This window comes from Idiotropiscis lumnitzeri, chromosome 17 (genome assembly GCF_059441095.1).
Source record: "Idiotropiscis lumnitzeri isolate Australia: NSW breed Sydney's pygmy pipehorse chromosome 17, RoL_Ilum_1.0, whole genome shotgun sequence".
NCBI lineage: Eukaryota > Metazoa > Chordata > Actinopteri > Syngnathiformes > Syngnathidae > Idiotropiscis > Idiotropiscis lumnitzeri.
Genome location: NC_142407.1, coordinates 15,887,680 through 15,908,623, shown reverse-complemented (window position 1 = coordinate 15,908,623; position 20,944 = coordinate 15,887,680). Strand labels below are relative to the sequence as shown.

At 43.9% G+C, this 20,944-nt stretch overlaps 2 protein-coding genes across 2 annotated transcripts; both read left to right on the top strand.

The window, feature by feature from the left end:
* Positions 1-352: 352 nt before the first annotated feature.
* LOC148320572 (ceramide synthase-like) lies at positions 353-9,618 on the top strand. Its single transcript, XM_088279435.1, has 5 exons — positions 353-768; positions 3,674-3,760; positions 5,954-6,173; positions 8,237-8,332; positions 8,760-9,618. Exons 1-5 carry the CDS (start codon positions 644-646, stop codon positions 9,042-9,044), a joined length of 813 nt encoding a protein of 270 aa, XP_088135561.1. The 5' UTR covers positions 353-643; the 3' UTR covers positions 9,045-9,618.
* Positions 9,204-20,938, top strand: LOC148320571 (smoothelin-like protein 2). The gene is made up of 13 exons (XM_088279434.1): positions 9,204-9,348; positions 14,283-14,551; positions 14,697-15,131; positions 17,731-17,791; positions 17,871-17,933; positions 18,539-18,730; positions 18,795-18,920; positions 19,011-19,073; positions 19,209-19,266; positions 19,349-19,471; positions 19,683-19,797; positions 20,036-20,187; positions 20,380-20,938. Exons 3-13 carry the CDS (start codon positions 14,703-14,705, stop codon positions 20,504-20,506), a joined length of 1,509 nt encoding a protein of 502 aa, XP_088135560.1. The 5' UTR covers positions 9,204-9,348; positions 14,283-14,551; positions 14,697-14,702; the 3' UTR covers positions 20,507-20,938.
* Positions 20,939-20,944: the final 6 nt, after the last annotated feature.

Genomic DNA, 20,944 nt, shown 5'->3' with positions numbered 1-20,944 from the left:
ACTATTCATTTGCATTTAAAAAAATCTAAATGAATCTCGAGTTAACATTTTAATTTTGACAGCCCTGCTGGAAATAATTAGGAATTAAGTTGAGTTTGAATTACAAACATCAAGGTTGCTTTCTCTAATTTGGGCGCTACCTACTGGCCGTTTGTAAGAATGCCAATTCAGCCATATTTAAATTAATCCATCTTTCAAACCACAGATGCGATGACAAGTACAGCATAAGATTATTTTGGTTCAATTTGATCCACCCCCGAAAATAAAAGGAGACCCCAAATCGCTGGAAATCGCCCTCAAACCGGAAACGTTTGCGTTTATTCTGAAATCTGCTTTTATTTTGACAGTCCCTGGGAATAAGCGTGATGTACTTCCGTCCGTTAGCTTCACAGTAGCGGTGCTGCTGCTGCTGCTGCTGCTGCTGCTGAGAACCGAACAGGAGAACCTCGTCCCGGATGGTGGTGGACTAATCCCGGCCAAAACCCACCACCAGCACCCGCTCGGGCCACACGACAGAATGCCCCAACGACGTGTGATGTGAAGCGTCGACGAAGCAGGAAGGCTTAGTCGAGTCGGGATTTTTTTTAAATAAAGCGGCGAGCCCTTTCCAAAAAATAAATAAATAAAAAAATAAAAAAGGGTCATGATGTTGCAAGTGTTAGCTTGTGGCGCCGTAGTTTTCCCCGGCTTGTTCTTCGCCTTTAGGAAGATCCTGCCCCGAGTGTTCAAGCATTGGAGCGATGCCGACGTGGTGCTTGTTAGCGAAAGGTAAGAGAGAGACAGAGAGAGAAAACAGAACGGCAAGCGTTTATTATGTCGCTAAGTGTGGAGTGTTTTCTCGCTTCATTCATTGCGAGGCTTGTGCTTGTTGGGGGGACGTCGCTGTCCAACGAGCGTTCTCAGCTAGCTTGTTTCTCCTCCATTGTTTTGGGTTACATTCGGCGCCGTTTATTAACGTTGGCTTTGAACTCTGTTCATGCGTTACGGTAAGCATTCTATAAAGAAAACGAAGAAAAAAAGTTATTTCTGTGACGGTGTCTTTGATACGTCAAAGACGGTCGGAACAAAACTGTGGCCCGTGGGCCGTAGCTGGCCCCCGGATGTAGGATAAGGATAAGTTTTACAATACATGTAGGTAATTTTAATGCAACATACTTTTACTTGAACGTTTTTGTTACACTGCAGTTTTTATCTACAATACTTGGGCTGACGTGAACAATGTTTTTGATGTGTTATTTTGATTTTATAAGTTGGATTTTTTGATGACATCTCTTCATTAAAAAAACTGGCATGATTTCAAATTGACTGTGCGTTAAATGTAGAAATCTAAATTGATTGTAATTCAGTGAGTGAAGCCAACATGTGATGGAATGTGTGAAGAAGTCACAGTACCTATGAGAAGAAAAAAAACCAACACAAAAACATGCCAACGCCACACAAGAAGACAAGAGCTGGGATTTGAACCCCCAACTTAATAAGTGTGAGGCAGATGTTGTCCCCGCTTGTTTACCATGCTCAAAGCAGCTCACTCAAAAATTGCACCGTCCACTTTCTATGCCGCTGTTCCATACTGCTCCAGCTGCGGTTGTTCTTATAGTGCTCTATAAATAAAATTGAGTTGAGTAGAGTTCAGCTTAGTCCATTTGGGTCACGAGTTAGCCTCTCTCAGCTGTAGGTGCGCACATCTTGGACTGGTCACCAGTCACGTTCAAGGGACAAATCGACAAATAAGCAATTCTGCTCACATTTACACTTTGAGACAAATTGAAGTCATGAGTCACTTGTTTTGGTTTACCTCAAAGTGTACTGTTTACATTTTGGGGAGGGGGGGAGTTCAAATTTGCATACTTTTTTGTATGCATACATTTTGTAATGTTTGGGGACTCTTAAAAAAGTTTTAATTTGACATTTTTATTGTGCTGTGTTAATAATATGTACTTTCTTTTAATAACAATCGTAACCAATTAGAATTCAGATTAATTTTCCAAAAGTATAACACAATCATAGATTGGTTCTTGTTGACCCATGGACGTTGTTTGCCAGTAAAAAGCATCGACAGAAGGTTTCAAGTGGTCATCAAAGTGAATATGAAATGTTTTTGGACAGTTTGAATGTGATGGCGGATATATGCAATGAAACTCGAGCTTGTTACGATCAGCACTTGAAAGAATATTCGTCGAATGACAGGCTCTCATATTGAGTGCCCATTGGTTCACTGTCACCCTTCTTTAATCCTCTTCCGAGCCAAGCCCGGGCTGACTGCTGCTGAGTTAGCTGTGCCCTCCTCCTCCCTGTATAATGCCTCCCTAGTTCCACTAATGCTCATCTGACGGCAAAACGCTCTCTTGCCGAGCGTCCGCGCCGCGGGCCATGTCACGCTGCTTGTTTTCTCAGACCAGAAACAAAAAAAGCGAGAGTTACCCCTCGCAAGCCCCCACGCTGAACACGTCACGTGCTCTGCTGCAACTTGCCGATGAATTGGACTGATGAAAAGTCCCCCGGAGTCTTGATAAATGTTATCCCTCGCAACCTTGTCCTGGACACATCATGTGCTTTGCAACAAATTCAACTGATGGCCTTAAAGTTTTGAAAACTTCACAGACAGAACAAATCATAGGTAGTCTTTGTGCATTCTTGCCAACAAACAAAATTGTGGTCTCTTTGGTCTAAAGTATACCACAGCTGTTGGTTCAGGGCTGAAATTAACCCGATAACTCCACAAAGAAACGAACATGCGAAGGCTCTGCCTTGTAGCGTCACAGGGCTAATTTTTCTCATACGGACTAATGTTAATGTAGACGTTAACGCCACCGTGTAGAAATAAGATGACGTGTTTGCACTCAGATGGGGATAAAAAAAAAAATAAAAAATTAGATTATTCCTACTCCCATTTCCTTTTTGCCCGGCTGCATCGGCCTCGCAAAAACGGTGACGTAGCTCGCCACTGTCAGACGTTGTGAGTTTGATGGCACGTGAAAGAGAAAGCGGCCTGCCGTGCGTAAAAGCGCCCCGAGTGATCGCCGAGCCGACGTTTGCGTGCCAGGAAAGAGCGAATTGCCCGACAAGGCAGCGAGGAATTCTAACCCGCTTTTCCTGTTCTCCTACACTCTCCCTCTTTCTGGTCACGCCGGCGGCCTTGTCAGCAGCAGCAGCAGCAGCAACAGGGAAAAGAGGTCTGGGAGGTTACTGGCGGACACACAATGCGTGGGCTGTGTCAAAATGTGGGTCTTGTGACACTCCTGGAAATGCCGTGGCTTTTAGGGTTAAATGTATACAAATGCGTGTTAAGTTTAGGTCGAGTTAGTGTGTCGCTAGGTTAGTCAAGACCGAGATCAGGCCTGGGGTTTTGGAGCGGGCCCGTCACGTGGCCCCCTTGGCCGCCATCCAATACAGATTAGCGGCGAGGTGACGGCTGGTTCACCTCGCCGTCTCACGACAAACTGGCCCATTGTTTCACCATCTCGCCATCAAGTCTACGATAACTCGTGCATGCCGAATGTTGTGAGCTGCTTTGGTGTTAAAACATCACCAAAGAGTTTTAAGTGGCGCTGTGGTGTTTTTTGGGTCCATGCGAACTTAAAAATATTGGGAGGAATGTTTCAAATCGCCTTAGCGGGGCTGCTAAGACCCTGGAGACTTTTTGGGTTTTCATTATTTGCGTCTTTTTCCTCAGATTGGTGTCATCCATCCATGCCGTCATGGCAACCACAGCAGGAGTCGTGGTGGTGTTGTCGTGCAGGAGCAACGTCATCGATGGCAGGTTAGTTGTCGAGTCAACCCGTCCCTGTCATGAAACAGCTGTCGGTAATGTGACACTTGTAACATTAATACCATTGATCCCGTTCTCGTTGTATCTGTTCCGGAATGTGCTCTCATTGCAGCATTCAAGATTGCGGGAAAGTCAAATATCGCACTTTGTTCTTAACTAATCTTTTAACGGGTATTTATCGAGCATTACCGGGAAAGTCTAAAATTGTCCGTGTTGTGTGCTCACAATTTTTATTCTACTTCTTGCTACCTTTCCTCAACTAGCTGTTGCCGAACAAGGCTGGAACTACGTCAGCATTACACTTGCCTCCTCATGTGTTTTTTTTTTAGGAAAGTGCGAATGTAAGATAATACTAGCCTTGTAATCCTACTGAGTCAGCGGCCAGACCCGGGCAGTCCCAGTTTCAAGCTTCTAATCTCCACAGGGCCCTCCCCTCCCCTCCCCTCCTCTCCTGTGGGTTTAATTCCTTCACAACGCTGCTCAGTTCTGCTGTCCTATGACGTGCGTAAGGCCGGGGGTGGCGGGTGGCGGGGGGTTTATCAGACACATGCTCTGCAGTCAGACCCATGAATACGCTTAATACCCTATCACAATCTGTCGCTGCCTCCGGCCTTTGGCGTAACATTTTACTCCACATCACGGCGACCTCGAGAAAAAAAGAAAATAGGGACTGGATACACAAATAGACCAAAATGATGATTGTAGAACGCTCAGAGGATGCATTTAGCTTGAAGAAATTGGTTGCAGCACCTTTAGGCTAAGTTTAGAACAGTAAAACCTGTTGGGGCCTGTGCAGACAGGGTAGTGATAGCGGCGTAAGCTACGTAAATAGCATGAATTCAGATCCTCGTGGCATGTTAACGAGACGTGCTTTGCCTGAGAGATCATGCAAAATGTCTTTGAGTGCGGTTAGTGTTTTATAATGAAGACAGGATGAATCTGTCTGAAGTTGGCTGAGAAGCTCCGCTGTTTAGGCACCGTTCACCAACAGAATGGTGCCAAAAACTTGCGCAAAATCGACGGGCACCCTGAACAATTTTACAAATTTGCGCCAAACAATACATTTCACTCTGATTGCTCAGTTTTTAGTTTCTTGACATCAACTATGGGATGTTGCGCGACATCCATGCTAACGCAGAAGCATTGTGCCACTAAATGTGGCATGGAAACCGGAGTTCAGAACATTCAGGAATTGAATCAACTTGATTGTTTTAAAGGTACAGAGTTGGATCAAAAAGACGGAATCGAGTCGTATGGCGGCAGCCTTTTCCAAGCCGTGTTTGTTTTGCCTGACTGCGCTCTTAATCTCCACCCAATGACCTTAAGAGCTAAAGAACCCTGGCGGAGGTCAGAGGGCACTAGCCCGGCTCGGCCCCTGCGGCTTTACTCCGCTCTGTCCTCATAATTAACCGGCGCCATAATCAGCCCTCATTAGGTCACCCGAGCTGTTTATTATGCCGCGCTTACATAAGGTTGCCTTTAAAGCCACGGCAAGGGCACAAGAGCGCACACTCGAACCCACCAATGAAATGTCAAGTTCGCAGCCAAGCAGCACTTGTTTTTCAACTCTGAAAATGGCTACTGACGCTCCTACTCAGACGTCTTGATTGATAGTCAATATACTGGAATAAATCGGGGCAAAAATGGATGCCGCAGAATTTCTGACCTTGTATGCCTTTTCCCTTTTAAACATGTCGATGACCTGCTCTTGTAGCACTTTGAATATAAATGTAAAATTGCTCGAATATAAAGTGCTCTATAAATAAAATCCATTATTATTACCACCATGTAAAATTCGTTCTTGGGGCTAACTAGTACCTGCTGGCACAATTGTCTCCCTCAATACACCTTCTCCATGGGTAACTGCTCACCCCTCCCTTCTCTGCTTGCCGATAACATTAAAGCGGTGGCTTGTTTACTCAACTCTGCATGCAGCCTATCATGTTGTGCCTCACTTAGCCGTCCCCTCAAATCAATAAAAGGAGAGCTCATTACGAGTGACAACCAGTAGTAGCGGTTACTGAAACCTTGTCGAAAACGACAGTAAACCGTCAAAGCGTTCATCGGCCTATGCCTACAGAGCAGTAAATTACCGATCGAAGTAAATATTGCTCTGAAAAGGTCACTACTGAGTGTCATTCTATGACAAACTTTTGTTTTTGACCCCCCCCCCGATCCTTACAGGCACTGGCTCGCCACCCACTTTGTCATCTGGTTCGGCGTGCCCTACATGACGTATGATCTCCTGGCCATGTACCTCAGCCATTACCACCGCTTCCGCGTCAAAGGGCACGAGGAGTACAAGCACCACTCCGTGGGGACGGTGAACGCCTTTGTCCGTCGGGAGTTCCTGCTGGTGTTGCATCACATCGCCCTGCTCACCATCCTGCTGCCTGTCACGCTGGTGAGGAAGGCGGACAATTTATTATTATTACCATAAAGGCAGCATGTTTTTCCCCCCCGAATGGTCCACCAGCAGACTAGTTTGAAAACAGGAAATGAACCGGAACAGTCAACTCGTAATTATCGATGACATTCTTTTAGATAACCCAAACTCCACCCTCCAATTGAGAGATGCACAAAGAATGGACGTGAAGTCGATCATCGAGAGGAAAAGTGATGCCATTCAAGGGTCTGAATGCGGTTACCGCGAAAGACTCAAAGCTCAGGAAAAAAACACTTGATTGCGACAATCGAAAGAGCATCGAGTCATTTTACGGAGGGAAGCTTCAGGCCGATGGAAACTCGGCTGTTTGTTTGACCGGGAAACAAAACACACATATCGCATTACGCTACATAATTTAGTTGCAGCTGGAGTCCCACTCTCTCCGAAGCCGTCGGTCTGTTTTCCAATTAAAACTGGTCAAACTTGACGCGTCAATTCTTGAAGTTAGGTCTGGCTGCTGTTTTTAACTTATTTCTGGGTGCAGAAACCAAAACTGATTACGTCAAGTTTTTGCCATATCGGATCCTCGTTTTCTTAAAAAATCGGAAGCAAATTTGAATGTATGTCAATAAAACATTAAGATGAAATAGTTACAAGCTTTGAAAACTAACTTAGAACCCTAGGTTACATGGTTAAGAGAAAATCCAGCACTAATCCTCTTAATCACTCTCTATGCTAGCTTTTTTGTTTGCCCATATTGATACTGACCCATTGGGAGCTGCACGCACCTCTCACGGCTCAGCTCCCCCCAACCCAAGGACGTAGAAAAAACAAAGCGCACACAAGCGATATAATGAAAGAATTGCTCTAATAGTGTCAACAACCTTAAAAAAATAGGAATGTCTTGCCCCAGAAAAGCTCATAGAGGATTATCCTGGCCAAAATGGCGTCTCGCTCGTTTTTTTTTTTTTGGGTTACCTTGACTTAAGTCATGCAATAGCGGGATTTGCCACTCATACCCGGATACCCTTAAAAGGAGACAGATATAAAAATAGGTGTGTGTTTGAGGCTCTCCCTGTGAGAGGATTAAACATGTCACGCATCTAACTGGCACACAGGTTAACAAGCGTGGTGGGAAAGCAAACGGACAGATGGCGAGCATCAATCCGCAAATATCCTTTTCTTCTCCAAGACCGCAGGCAAACTAGCTCGTAATTAAGGGTGGCGCGTGCGTTTTACCGGATTTGCAGAGGGTTGGACTGCTTACGATTGGTTCACTCCGGCCAGGTAGTTGCGGTGTTAAGTTCCCGGCAGTCTTTTCATGGGCAGATGACAGCGTAAGCTCATCCTTTATTCATCATTGGCGAGCAAGCTTGCTTACCAAACGGGATCTTTTGTCTCGCGTCTCTGTATCCATCTCGCCTGTTGTCGGATGGTGTCTCTAACCACACTGGTCAATATTTGAAACGGCTCCTTCCACCTCGGTCGTATCTCGTGTTTGAACCTTTTGGAGGTTTTTAAAAAGACATAAAAATTGATGTCTTAAAAATGGTGGGGGAACATTACTCGCCACACACCAAATAATGTTTTAAGACACACCAGCAAAAAACAAAAAAAACAGGTTTGTTGGCTCTTCTGGTGGGCATTTACTACAACTAACTACTTCTAAGCAGCCCGTCTGCATAAAAGCAAGATTGACTTCTCGCAATAGTTCCCGGTAGGAAGTCTTGGATCGCGTCCTAATGGCGCAAGAAAGGTTATAAAGCCGAGGATGTACTACCGTCATTACAAACTCAACAATCTTAATGGAGCCGAGATTTATTCGCCAGGATGTTGTGTTAAACGGTTCAATCGAACACAGAGATTTATTTGCAGCAATCTTGTGTTTTATTCTTTCTTTCTGTTTTTGAACGGCTCCATCCAGAATCAGGTCTTTTATTAGATCCGTATGTCGTCAATCTCCAACTCTTACCTTCCATTCCAAAGCTTGTCCTTGGATGCCAGCTGTGTTTATTTTCCACCAAGCGTATATTTGTTTTCCCCGCCCTCCGCTCACCTCTACTTTTCTTTCCATTCCTCAGTTCTTCCGTAAGGACCAGGGCGATTTCTTCATCGGCTGCTTGTTTCTAACCGAGCTCAGCACGCCCTTCGTGTCCCTGGGGAAGATATTAATTCAGGTGAGGCGGCTCGGGATCATCTTTTATCTGCTTTATATTCTCAGAGATAAACGTTTAGAGAGCGTGGACAGCACATTTTGGAATGATTTGCATTCAAACAAATAGTTGACATTTTGTTTGGATGTTCTTGCATGATTTAGAAGGAACCATGATGTCAAAAACGCAATTTCCGCAAATGTAGTCTTGAGTCGAGGTGGGCTAACAGTGCTTTAAGAGAACTGTGGCTGACCAAGGCAAACCAGCGTCATGGTCTTTGCTGACATCTACTGTTCATTTCTAAAATGGCATCCAATCGAACATGTGAAAAATGAAAACGTGAACATGCGAGATTTTCAGCAAATAGTTTCTAATGGATTGTGAATAGTGAATATGAGCTGTCCGATTTTAAAATGGGGGTAAAAATGCATGATTGTCTCGTCCCCCCCAGCTGGGCCTCCAGGACGGTTGGCTGCACAAGTACAACGGCGGCATGGTGCTCCTCACCTTCTTCGTGTGCCGCATCGCCCTCTTCCCCTACATGTACTGGGCTTACGGCCGCCACTACGGCATCCCGCTCTACGCCGTGCCCTTCCACCTGTCGCTCACCGCTAATCTGGGCAACTCCTGCATCTTGGCGCCGCAGGTCTATTGGTTCGTCCTGCTGTGCCGAAAGGGCTACCGCCTGTACCGGCGCAGTCGGCGGCCGCCCTCGCCGCCCGTTAAGGACCAGTGATCTCTGGTTGCCGTAGACGCGCACTAACATAACTACTGTACTTCTCATATCCGACCACCAACCATTGTACTGTAGTCCAGGAGGACCGACGGCGTTTACCCCCCTTGCACAATTTCACCCTTCCTGTTTGGAATCTCCCAAGAAACGACTACTGATGTTTGGCATTTTGAGCCTGGTCCGGCTGTGGATCTTACCGTGCGTTCACAGCAACAGAAAGGAAGACGAGCAAACGCGTGGCGGACACAATCATTCTCCATTTGCTGTGAAGGTCTGCTAGGGTGCGAGCAAGTGGCCGCTATGACAGGTATTTATTTGTATTGTTTTGTTTTTAAGAGTGGCAGCTCTTGGTCTTGTTCCCGCTGACTCATTTTATCAATATGTGTACCAGTCTCTTTGGTTTCATTTTCAATTGGCTTTCCAAAAAGTAACTCATTTTTAATTTGGCGTTCAGCGTTCCCAAATTTTTTTTTTTTAATCTCCCACAAAAAACAAATTCTGATTTTTCATGTGGGTTTAGATCAAGAATATGAAATTCATTTAAATATGAACAATAAATAAAAACTATATCAAACAAGACAGCAATATGATATGCACATTTGTGACATGAGAAGTCACTGAGTTTGAATGGTTCTCTCTGATTGGCTCGCGACCAAACCAGGGTTTAGTCTGCCTGTTGCCAGAGGTCGTCGGGATGTTTATTACCATTGAACTCTTGTGGCCCGATTTTCATATTCGTGGTCTGAGCCTAAAATTCAATGATGAAAAATCTGCATTTTTTTTTCCTTAATTTAATTTAATAATGAATTTAAATTTTTTTAAATTGAAAATGGAGAAGATGAATTACACGCAGATTTGAATTGCACAGTCAAGAAAAGGTTCTCTGAAAAGTGATAGGCAGGCAGTATTAACTGGAGGCGGCGTCGTACTAACATCCAGTGCGGTATTGGCTCTGGATGCTAGTGCCCTCCGCTGTTCATAGATTGTTACATGAAGCATAGTCTATTTTAACGTGAATGATTCACATGGAAGCTAATATATGAAGTTTTCACTCTACGGTCAGTCGGTGCCTCAGAAATGAGCAATAAGGTGAGCTAGCGTTAGCCGGTTAGCGTAAGCGTCCGGTGACTTTGAGGGCTTAATACACTTTCAGGTTTTTAGAGATTTACATCATCACAAATATATCTTAACATTTAAACTACTTGACACAAGAGGAATCTATTATTCTCTTAATCATTACCCCCCTTTCACCCTCCGTCAAAAAGTCTTGTGTTTTCCCGCCTTTTCCCTCCTCCGTGGCACTGTTCTGGAATTAGCGGGTGATGAAGTTGACTTGGCAATATTCCACCTACGAGGTACAATTCGAGCCGTGACAGCAATATCCCGCCGGGTTGTGCATAAAAGGCACATTCTGATGCGGGAAATGCGAGTAAAAGAGGCTAGTAGCTACTGCTAACCATATCATCGTAGATTCTAATTTATTTTCAGAAGAATGCTGCATTGTTTATTTGTGACATGACCAAGACACTCGCATTCTATTGTATATTGTAAAGCTTTATAGACAGCAAACTGACTCCGAATGCATTATTTCCCCCGGAAAACTAGAATCTATGCAAAAAAATGGCCACGTTGCATGTTTACAAGTTAAATTGATTTAAGGCTTGCCCTGGTTCGTATCGTTTAGAAATGTATTTGATGACATATTTTCGCTCCTCTTACCACATTGCATTCCAGGTGAAACGTTTGAAATTGCTCGTTATTAATTCTTTGAACGCTGGTGACGGATTGTGAAGGAGATGGCCGTCAAGTAGCCCTAGCCTTATTAGCCGTAATTTAGTTTGATTTCATTTGTTTTGGTTTTCAATATCGCTGAACAACACTTTTGCTTTGTACTTTTTTGTCGGTATTTGAGCACGTGGAAATAACCGAGCTGGATGAGTCAGACATGAAGTGGTGCTAACATACAAATGTAGATTAAATCACAAATAAGATTCATATTTTCTCCCCCGTGTGTAATGATAATGTTTTTTTTTTTCATTTAACATCAGGCCCTTTGTTTGGATTAATATTGGATTTGCTGTGCTAGGTGGGTGTTACCTTTTTATACTATGCACGTTTTTAATGATGCCTGGGAGCTCCATTCCTTAGTTTTCATGCATCCTGTAACCTCATTGTTCACGTTTTAATACTAGTTCTTAATTTGAAGTTTATTTAGCAGTGTAATTCGTCTTTCACTTTTTTTCCAAAACTTTCTGGATTTACACTGCAGGTGTCCAATTTAATGACTAAACCCGCACAGATGCCTGACAGATGTGTACCACTCCATAGGCTGCCATCGCGATTATTTGACGTACATTCATGATGGGCACACCCCGAAAGTAGCACATAAAATTGCCTATGCTTTTGTTGTGCTTTAAATATGCAGCGGGTGCTTCGTAAAGCGTTTGTTTGTATTGCTTGAGCACAGAAGGATTTGTCGCCATTAAGTATTTTGATGACAACATGCTCACGTTGATCCACATTCATACTGCACTTTTCCGCGAGTAATGGAGGATAGGTGAAAAAAAAAAATCTGCAAATTCAGGAATGCTGAACCACAAATATGCGGGGCTTCACTGCAGCCGTGTTTAAAATACAGAATAGTAAGATTTTACAGTTAATACGTTGATAAACACACTTTTGTTGAGAGAAAACAAAATGTGAATTTTTCACAAACTCGTACCCTGCAGCGTAAATCCAGCCTTTTTTGTTAAGATTGACTGAAAAGGCCCTCAACATTTTATTGATCCAGCTAACTATGGTTTCATTTCGATCGTCTTAAGTTGATCCTATCTTGCTCAGGGTTTGATGAAGACAATGAGGAAGACGATGGTGTGTATCATGCCGCCGTGGCAACACACATTCGAAAGTATCACCATACAATCTATCTTGTACTTCCTAATATCTTTCTACTGGTTGGCAAACCAAAGACTGTCGGGCACTTTAGTACATTGTAGCACGTTAGTAATGTGGAGAACATTGTAATATTTATAATCATTGTAGTTTTTTTCCCCTGTAATATCAGTAAACCATCTCTTCTAAAGGCTGCTAACCACACAAATATTTTTCTTCCCAAATTTAAGCGTTTCTTGCCGCGATCCTTCCATTAATACTTTGTGTATGTTATTTATGTAAAAAAAGAACAGAAAAATGATGTCATTGGCTTTTGGGCAGGATGTAGGATGGCAGCGTTCGCATGAGCATCGTCGTGAAAATACTCAATAATGTTCCTTCGTGATCAGCTAAATTACAAATAACTCACCGTTAGCTGGTGCTAGACCAGCTAACTAGAGGCCTTTGATGTTTGCGTCAACTATTGAATTCATGCTAACATCCTGATTTTGGGGATTTTAATTGTGAAGAACTTCATTTTGTCAACTATGACCTCAGCATACGCGCTAAAATGTTTGTATTGCTGCCCATGTGAGATTGCGTCCCTAACGGTAGCAGTGCTAACATAAACGTGGAATGTGTTCCTTTTTGTGACAGTTTATTTGAGAGTAAAATGGCAACTGCGTCTGTATGCAAGTGTGTAATGTTGAGAACTTTGTGGTTTTAGCGAGGACCAGATAAACATAAGGAGATGTTGACACATACTGACGCTCAAGAGAGAGCTTGGTTTTTCTGATTCGATGGCCCAAGAGCTTTTTTTTTTCCTTTTGTTTGTCTTGATGCTAATTTACCAACTGAGGCAACAGTTCAGTTCAGTTCCATATTTAGTTTCCATTTTGAAGGTGAAAATTAAGCAATTGAACTCCCAAATCTGAGGTGGAAAGAAAATCACTCATTTCAGTTTGACACAATTTAACAATGCAGCGACATTACCGTTCATTTTTTTTGTTTTTGTTTTTTTGAATGCAGAGCTTTCCTGACAAAAATGCACAACTTTTTGAGCTGCAATGTGATGTCAGGGGGATTTTTAATCCATGGACAGCGAACCAAAATTGGTTCCCGGTGCCTTGTGAAAAAAGGAATTCAGTCGGCAGGTGGCGTTTACAGGTTGTGGCTCTGTTTATCATCACCAGCATATCATGGAGTACGCGTGAAGTTGGCAATCATTTCAAAAACATTTTCAAACTAATTTACATTTGATTTTTATTAGCGCTTTAAATTGACCGCTTGAGAATCAATTGAACTGATCCCGGGTTAATTCATTTGAATTTGAGTTCAAGTGATTGAAGGCCTTCTGATCCATCGTGTTTATTTTAATTGGTTGAAATTATAGATACTTACTCGATATATCAAAGTCTTACATTTGTTTGCTGTGCTCCTGTTTGTGTAGAATGTGTCGCTTTCTCAGTTTCAACATTTGTATCCCAGACTCTCATGGGTTCAGTGAACGCACCGCCGGCACAACCTTTTTATCACTTCCTGCCCCACCCTCTGTTTATTTTCGATAGCATTCTAATATTTTCTTTAATTTTCACGGGTAGATAGCAGACTTTGATGGCTTGGACCTTGTTTTGATGCTTGATTATTTTTGGGGACTGGATTGTTTTACGACAAAATATGAAGAAAAAAAACTGATGTGCGAGATAACGTCAACTTGGGCACCCCTTTAAAAAAATCAATAAACTTGATTTGATAGTCTTTTGACCATGTGTGTCTTGTCATTTTGTCATCGAAACAGCAATCCCAAAATCCACCTAAAATGCAAAAAATATTATCCAATATAAAAGATTTTTCATCCCCTGAAATGAATTTTCACATTTTCTGCTGTTAAGTTTTGTTTTGCTTTCCTGTCTGGCTCCTTAAGTTGTAGTTTGACACCCCTGCCACTCTGTGGCGCTGTTGATTCAATCGCAAGCTGTTCATTAGTCATTCCTGTTGGCATCCTGAATGGCAGACTCGTCCCATTTCTCTCATTATTTAATCCGCGACATTTATTTTTGGACAGTTGTAAGATTTTTGCCGAAGGCCTTTTTCCCCAGTTCCCACTCAATAAAACAAGATCCAGGAATGCCTATGAACCACAATGGGGATGGTGAGCAGGAAGAAAGCTGGGGGAAATATTTCAGTTTTCAACTTTTGTAAGTATAACAACTACTAAAGTGCAAATACTTTTGTCCGTCAAGTGCCTTATCACTGGTTGCCAAGATTGCCCACACTCAAATAATACAAGCCCCTCCTAACTACTCCCTTTGCCCCCCTCCACTCCTCTGTCCCAAAATACATCGACAAACCTGTTGCTCTCAAACACAGATGGCACACGAGTGTCCAGGGGAACAGAACAAGAAGACTGAAAGAGGATGGGACTACCAGATCCTTTCGGAAGGTTGGTTTGATGCCTATCGCCGGTTGCAAACCTGATCTGATCTGACTGCCTGACCTTGTCCCTCTGCCAACAACATGTATTTATGTGCAGATTTTTCCATGAGATGAACGGAGACGGAAGATCACGTTAGAAGGGAAAGAGAAGACGTATGTTGAGAGAAGTCCAGCATCCTTGATGGGACTTTAGTGAGTAGCTGGTAAGGACTCCTTGTGATCTTTTTAAAGCATCCTTGCTGGATTAATCGTATGGACACGACAGGTATCTGTTTAGAGTTTCCATTGGTAAACATAAGACAACAGCGAGAGAACTCTTGTTTCTGGACTCCAACTTGGTACTGCTAGATAGCCATGGACCAAGGCGGAAACGGTGCAGAGGAGAAAATGGTCAGCAAGGCCCTGGTGGAATTCAACGCCACCTTGCAGGCGGCTGTGCGAGAGGTCCACATGGATGTGAGCGCTTTCAAGCAGCGCATCGAGCAGCGTATTGAGGAGATGAGCGCCTTCAGCCGGCCCCTGGCTGAGGCGGTGGGGAGGCTGCGGGAGGAGAACCTGCAACTCCGATCCAAGCTGGAGGCCCTTACCCGCCTGGTAGAGTCTCTCGCTGGGGTGCAAATCGACAAGAACTCCTCTACCGCCATGCGTAAGGGCAAGAGTAAAGAACCGGATGTGGAAAACGGGCTTGCAGAAATGCAGTCTCGGAACCAGGAAGGCCAGAGGGTCCAGGTGGGTCTGGCTACATCTGGAACCCTTCCCCCATGGAGAACAAAGGAAATAAATGTAAGTATGTAAAGGTGATTCCTTGCAATCATCTACTTTACCCTAAAATCATTCAAAACTCTAAATTCTCGAGAATTTTGATGCTAAAACAAAACCTTCCCAGGGATTATAACTTGAAATCATTTGTCCCGAGTAGTTTCTCTCTACCGTGTTTTTTTTTTAGTTACCAGAGTTCTAATGTTGTGAGGGAAGGAAAACCATTGGCTTGAACAGACAAAAGAACTCAAAAGAACTTTCTAGGTCAAGTAAGAAATTGGTACGATCTGCGTAAGGCCCAACGGGTGTGAAAAAATGTTGCATGAATGGGTTTCGAACCTACAGTCAAGTATATAAAATGTCTTGTTGTGTACAGATTCTCCCCAAAAATCGATGATGCTAAAACCCTCGAAGGGATTTGAATCCGCAGTCCTGATCATTTATCTTTACGGGTTTCTCCTTAAACTGGGATTGGCTCTGAAAACCAGGGATAAAGATGAGGGGATAACCGTTTTCTAGGGTTGCGAGGAACTGAAATGGTTGAGAACCACTGACCTCAACAGACGTACCCAAAAGAAAGGTACTTTCTTACATCTTACTCTGATGGCTTTGCAAAATTTCTGGTTTTGTGCGAACGCTCCAAAAAGTTGGTATCCGATTACCGCTAATCATCAACAGAAAGCCAGAGTGACAATGTGGAAATGACCTCGCCTCCGACCAAACGTAGTCATTACTGGAAATGATCCTGATGCCAAAACCTTTGCAGTCCAGTTTAAATTCTGATCCTCTGCCTTAGCTTACGTTTGTTTTGAAGTATGGTTTCTGCAAAACCATCTCCAGGTGCAGCAGTGTAGATGGACTGAAAATTCACCTCATTCAGTTAGTCTTTCATTGATAGTAACATTTCATCAGTTATATCATTTCACGCGATTATATCCTCACACTCTCGCCGCTTTCCCTCACGCCCCTTTCCACCCGTGCCTCGCGATTTATTGCCACCAACATCGCCGACGAAAGGTCACGGCTATTATCGGCTCCACGCTTTGCAGTTCAGAGCGGCCTCGTTGGGCCGGGCATGTGTTCCGTATCGGCTTTCGTCATATCGCTTCCAAAACGCCGTCCATGCGTAAGAATGTAAGGATAGTAGTGAGACGAAGTTAGTCATCGATACTTCTTAAAGGGACCCATGCATATAACACGAGTAGAACAGTTCTGGGCACGCGGCAGAAATAAACCTCACCGTGGGGGAGGAACCGCTCCTCACGGCCAGCTCGACTATCGAATCACTTAATGGAAAGTTGAATTATGGTGATTGACCTGTCAACAATAAATAACCCCAGGGAGAAGTGTGATGATAACCAGAGAGCCAGAAATAGAACTTCCTGTGACATAGGAGAGTGTCTGGCTGCCACGGTTATAATGGGACAGTAGTTTTTGTTTTTTTTATTTCATTTTTATTTTATTTTTGTTATTATTCAAAAGAATTAAGTGAGGTTCCGCCGTGTAAGAATTACACTATTGGTGTACATAATCTTTACGTAAATCTATAAGAGGGGGCATGTTGCCGTGGTTTCAAGATGTTCCGCAAAGGTGGACGCGGCTTTTTTGGGGGGATTCCGAGTGTCAGAAGCGGTCCGACTGCAATATCCTCCAAAGGTTATCGTGGAGCCCTCAGATCACGCAGGCGCTAATCTCCCATCCTGGTGGCGAGTTGACAGATTGGGGCTCTGGCTTCGAGAGCTGCCCGACCCCCACTGCATGTCTGTAGGAAGCAAAAGGCTCGGGGTGTTTAGAGCCAAATGAAGGCCATGTTTCAGGGTGATATTCTTAGGCGCACCCCTCGCCCCCCTGATTTTGCAAAGCATCCATTCGGGGCGATACGGAGACACAAGAACAGAAAGGAAACGCTTGCAAACGAGGCCGATTGCAATCTCTAAAATAGCATCTCGGTGGCCTCGCCTGTCAACGAGGAGGAACTTTCAGCTGCTTGAGACATTATCAAAACGGCCTGTAATTGAAGGGGGCACGTTTGCGATTCATCAGCCTTTGTGATCACCATTTTCTTTTTTTGTTTTTGTTTATCGCAGCGTCCGATGTTTATTAGTCATCAAAAAAAGCTATAAATGAAATATTAGAAAGTTAGACATGAAGTCATTCAGTTAGTCAGATGCTTGACCTCTGTAAAGTTGCAAATAATATTTTTTTTGTACCGGTTTATTAATATACGTAATTAAGTTTCCATTTTGCTGATAAACGCTATGAAACAACTTTCGTTGACGACACATGAAAGTAAAACCATGACAGACAATTGCAGGATGTCCAGTGGGCTACGTTGCTGTATTCTACGAGTTTATTTTAGCGCAAGGCGGCTTAAAATACCTGGGTGGACTCATCATCCACGATGACAGGGGATACACCCTGGAACGTAAACAGTCAACAAGAGTCGCGTTGTCGCGTTGCTAAGGCCGACACGCAAATAGACGGGACGACAGCTGCGGGGGTTACATCACACAAGCCAGCTCATTGTAATATTGATCGGGATCGTCACTCCCTTAATTTGGCCCGTTTAAGCCTTATGGGAATCACATCAAAATTTGGGAAACTTTGTACTCTGCTGAAATAGGAAACGGGCGTCCAGGCAGAGAAGCACATTGGCTCAGTGGAACAACAACACAGGATGCAAGGTGAGCATCGTTTTTTTTTCTTCCACAGTTGAATCTGTCGCATCGACATCTTAAACGTTGACTTGTTTGGCATTTTTAGAATGTGCAGTCCAGTCGCACGTGTCTCTCACCTCCATCACCAGAGCCACCGCGGCGATGCCAGGTAAATTCCCTCCGCCGTGATTTCGAGGTTATCCGTTGATTAAATCTGTCGTTTGATACGTTCAGTTCGGGAGAAGTTTGACAGTCCCAACGAACCTCACCTTCCCATCACCTCAATGACTAGAGTAAGCTCGGATACTTCAGTCGTTGCCCATTCGGCTTCTGTGGCTAAAGCGACAACAGAAACCACAGTAAAATCATTCACAAATACAAGTGGTGAGTTGAAAATTGCGTGGGAGTACGTAGTTTAAATAAAAATGTTACCCTGCTCGTTCATCACATCACAGTTTCTCACGGCTCACCTTCTTTCCAAAGCTCAGCCATGATTGGTTGTTAGCTGAACCCTGAGCAACTGTGATGTCATTTTCAGTTGCCAGAAGTGACAAAATGGCCGCCCCCTGCGATGGCTAAAAACGGGAGGATTTTACTGCTTCACTCATATCCTGCAATATTAATCGGAATGTCGTGTTTTGACTGGTGGGCCTGCGTAGAACATATTCTTGAAGACTTTGACAGACTGAGGCGTACTTTAAGCATTTGATATGAGTTATTGACTGCAACTTTGAGGAGCTGAGGCCAAGTCAAGACTCATATTTTCTCTCTAAGGTGTACCTGGATCAAAAGACCTTTCATCCCAGGATGGATCATCCTCTCCATCCCTGGCTTCTTTGACACATACTCCCCTCACAGCCATGAGCAGAAGCAACCCCGACATTTCTCCTGCCCCCAAACCTGTTCCGACTCCATCTTTGCCCGAAGCCCAGAACGTAAAACCGGGAGAATATCCATTTCGACGTGGTGAGTCCTTGATACCAAATCACCGGTCATAGCAGTTTCCTTCTGAAATGGATCTTATGATTAGATGCCAGCGATGCCAAGCTGCAATCAGGTCTCTCGACCTGGGTCAAAACCACCACAGAGTCGCCACCAATTGCTACACCGGCATCCCAGGAACCTGTTAAAACCGGGGAATACCCCTTTAAGAGAGGTAGGTCCCATCCGAGGTAGGAAAATAGAGTGACGGTCTTAAAAGAAGCGCTCCTGTCTGCTTCTAACATGTTTCGGTCCATTAATGCAGCTCCAGTTATCAAGTCGCCAAGTCCAATTCTGAAGAGAAGTGTGAGTTTTCCTCAACCGGCAGGTAAAAACTAAATCGGCTAATTCGGCCTCAATCTTGATTGCTCCGGCTCTCTCTTGGCAGACACGAATGGACGCTGTCTTTATCTCGTCAGTTGTTTAGAATCTGAACGGAAAAATATTTTTTTTCCATCTACAGAAAAGTTACTTCCGTCCAAATCCATCATAAAACCAGGTTTCCCCTCCAGCCTTGAAAAGTAAGTCAACTATGGGCCCCCATGGAAATTTCCTACGTAATTTCCATCTTCGGTCAATTTTGCAGTTTTTTTTCCTCTGCAGGAAAGGCAATTCCCCTCCGGTGGAGTTGAAGCAAGATCTGACCAAGGCTAACACTCTTCCTCGTGTTGGCGGCGCTCAGGCTAAACGTGCCCTCTTCGAAAGAATGAACTCTGAGCCAATAAAGTTTGTACCAACACGGAATCTCCAACCCGACTTCCAAACTAAGTCAACAAAATTCAAATGATCAAATGTGCATGAGAGATTAGAGGAGGGTGCACACAGTGATGAATTTTAGCATTTCGTTTCCCACGTAAAGACCCAATTATCGGTTGTCTCTGGAAGATTTGCATGACCGACTGATTTCCAGATTCTAATTTGCATTTCTATTCAATAGGCCCAAGGATTCCAAGCCCAAACTGAAGCGCTCCCAGAGCTTTGGCGTTTCCAGCGCCAGTGGTATAAAAAATATCCTGTTGGAGTGGTGCCGCTCAAAAACCATCGGCTACCAGGTACAAAAATTGGGATTATCCAGACTGGAAATTTTTGAGACAATTAATTTTCTAATGGTTGGTTGCCGATAGCAATAGTTGGGTCTCTGGTGTGACTGCTCACAGATCAAGTACACCTTTTTGTTGACAACAACCCAATAAAACTCCAAGATTTCACCCAATTTGGGGCCACAAACCTCACTTCTTAGGAAGCCATGGAAGTCTTGTTTCATAGACTGATCAAAAGTTCTTCCTACAGAACATCGACATCCAGAACTTCTCCTCCAGTTGGAGTGATGGCATGGCCTTTTGCGCCCTGGTCCATTCCTTCTTCCCGCTGGAGTTCGAGTACAACACACTGAACCCTGCAAACCGCAAGCAAAACCTGCAGCTGGCCTTCACTACGGCCGAGTACGTTTTTTTCTCATTCGGGAGTAGCGTTTTGGTTTCAATTTAGGAAATTGCCCCCATGCAAACCGATGGGGGCCTGGTCTTTATTTTATCAACTGCAGTTGAACTGAAATATCATATATTAGACAGCCCCTGTTTGATGCAATACACTATTAATTAACCTTGTGTTCCCCGGTTGCCCGTCCATGTCAGAACCCAGGCCGACTGTCTCCGTCTGATCGAGGTAGACGACATGCTGGAGATGGGCGACAAACCGGACCCCATGTGCGTGTTCACCTACGTCCAGTCTCTCTACAACCACCTGAAGACGTTTGAGTAAATACTGTAACTCTGTATCAGAGAAGACTTGCAAAGATGCACATTTTTGTTGTCATATAACCACACTTTGAAGATTTATGGCGCGAGTGTTCAATTTTGTGTGTCTCCTATGCTGTTGCGGTGTTTACAAAAGGGACTTTTGAGGGTAAGCCCCACTATTTAACAATGCAATTGTCACAACTGCTGATGTGAATGTGCATAGACAACGTGGAAATGCTTCAGAATGGCACAAGATGCATTTTGCAATGTGTCAAAATAAAGCCATTTTCTTATGTTTTCCATTTTATAAAATCCCTAAGTCCTTCTGTCCATTACCCACATCTTCATCACTGTGAGGCAGACGTGCGTCCCGACAAAAGAATATGGACATGAACCATGACTGATGACAGCGTGCAGTCGCCACCTACTGGCCACATTAAAACATTACAAGTTACACGAG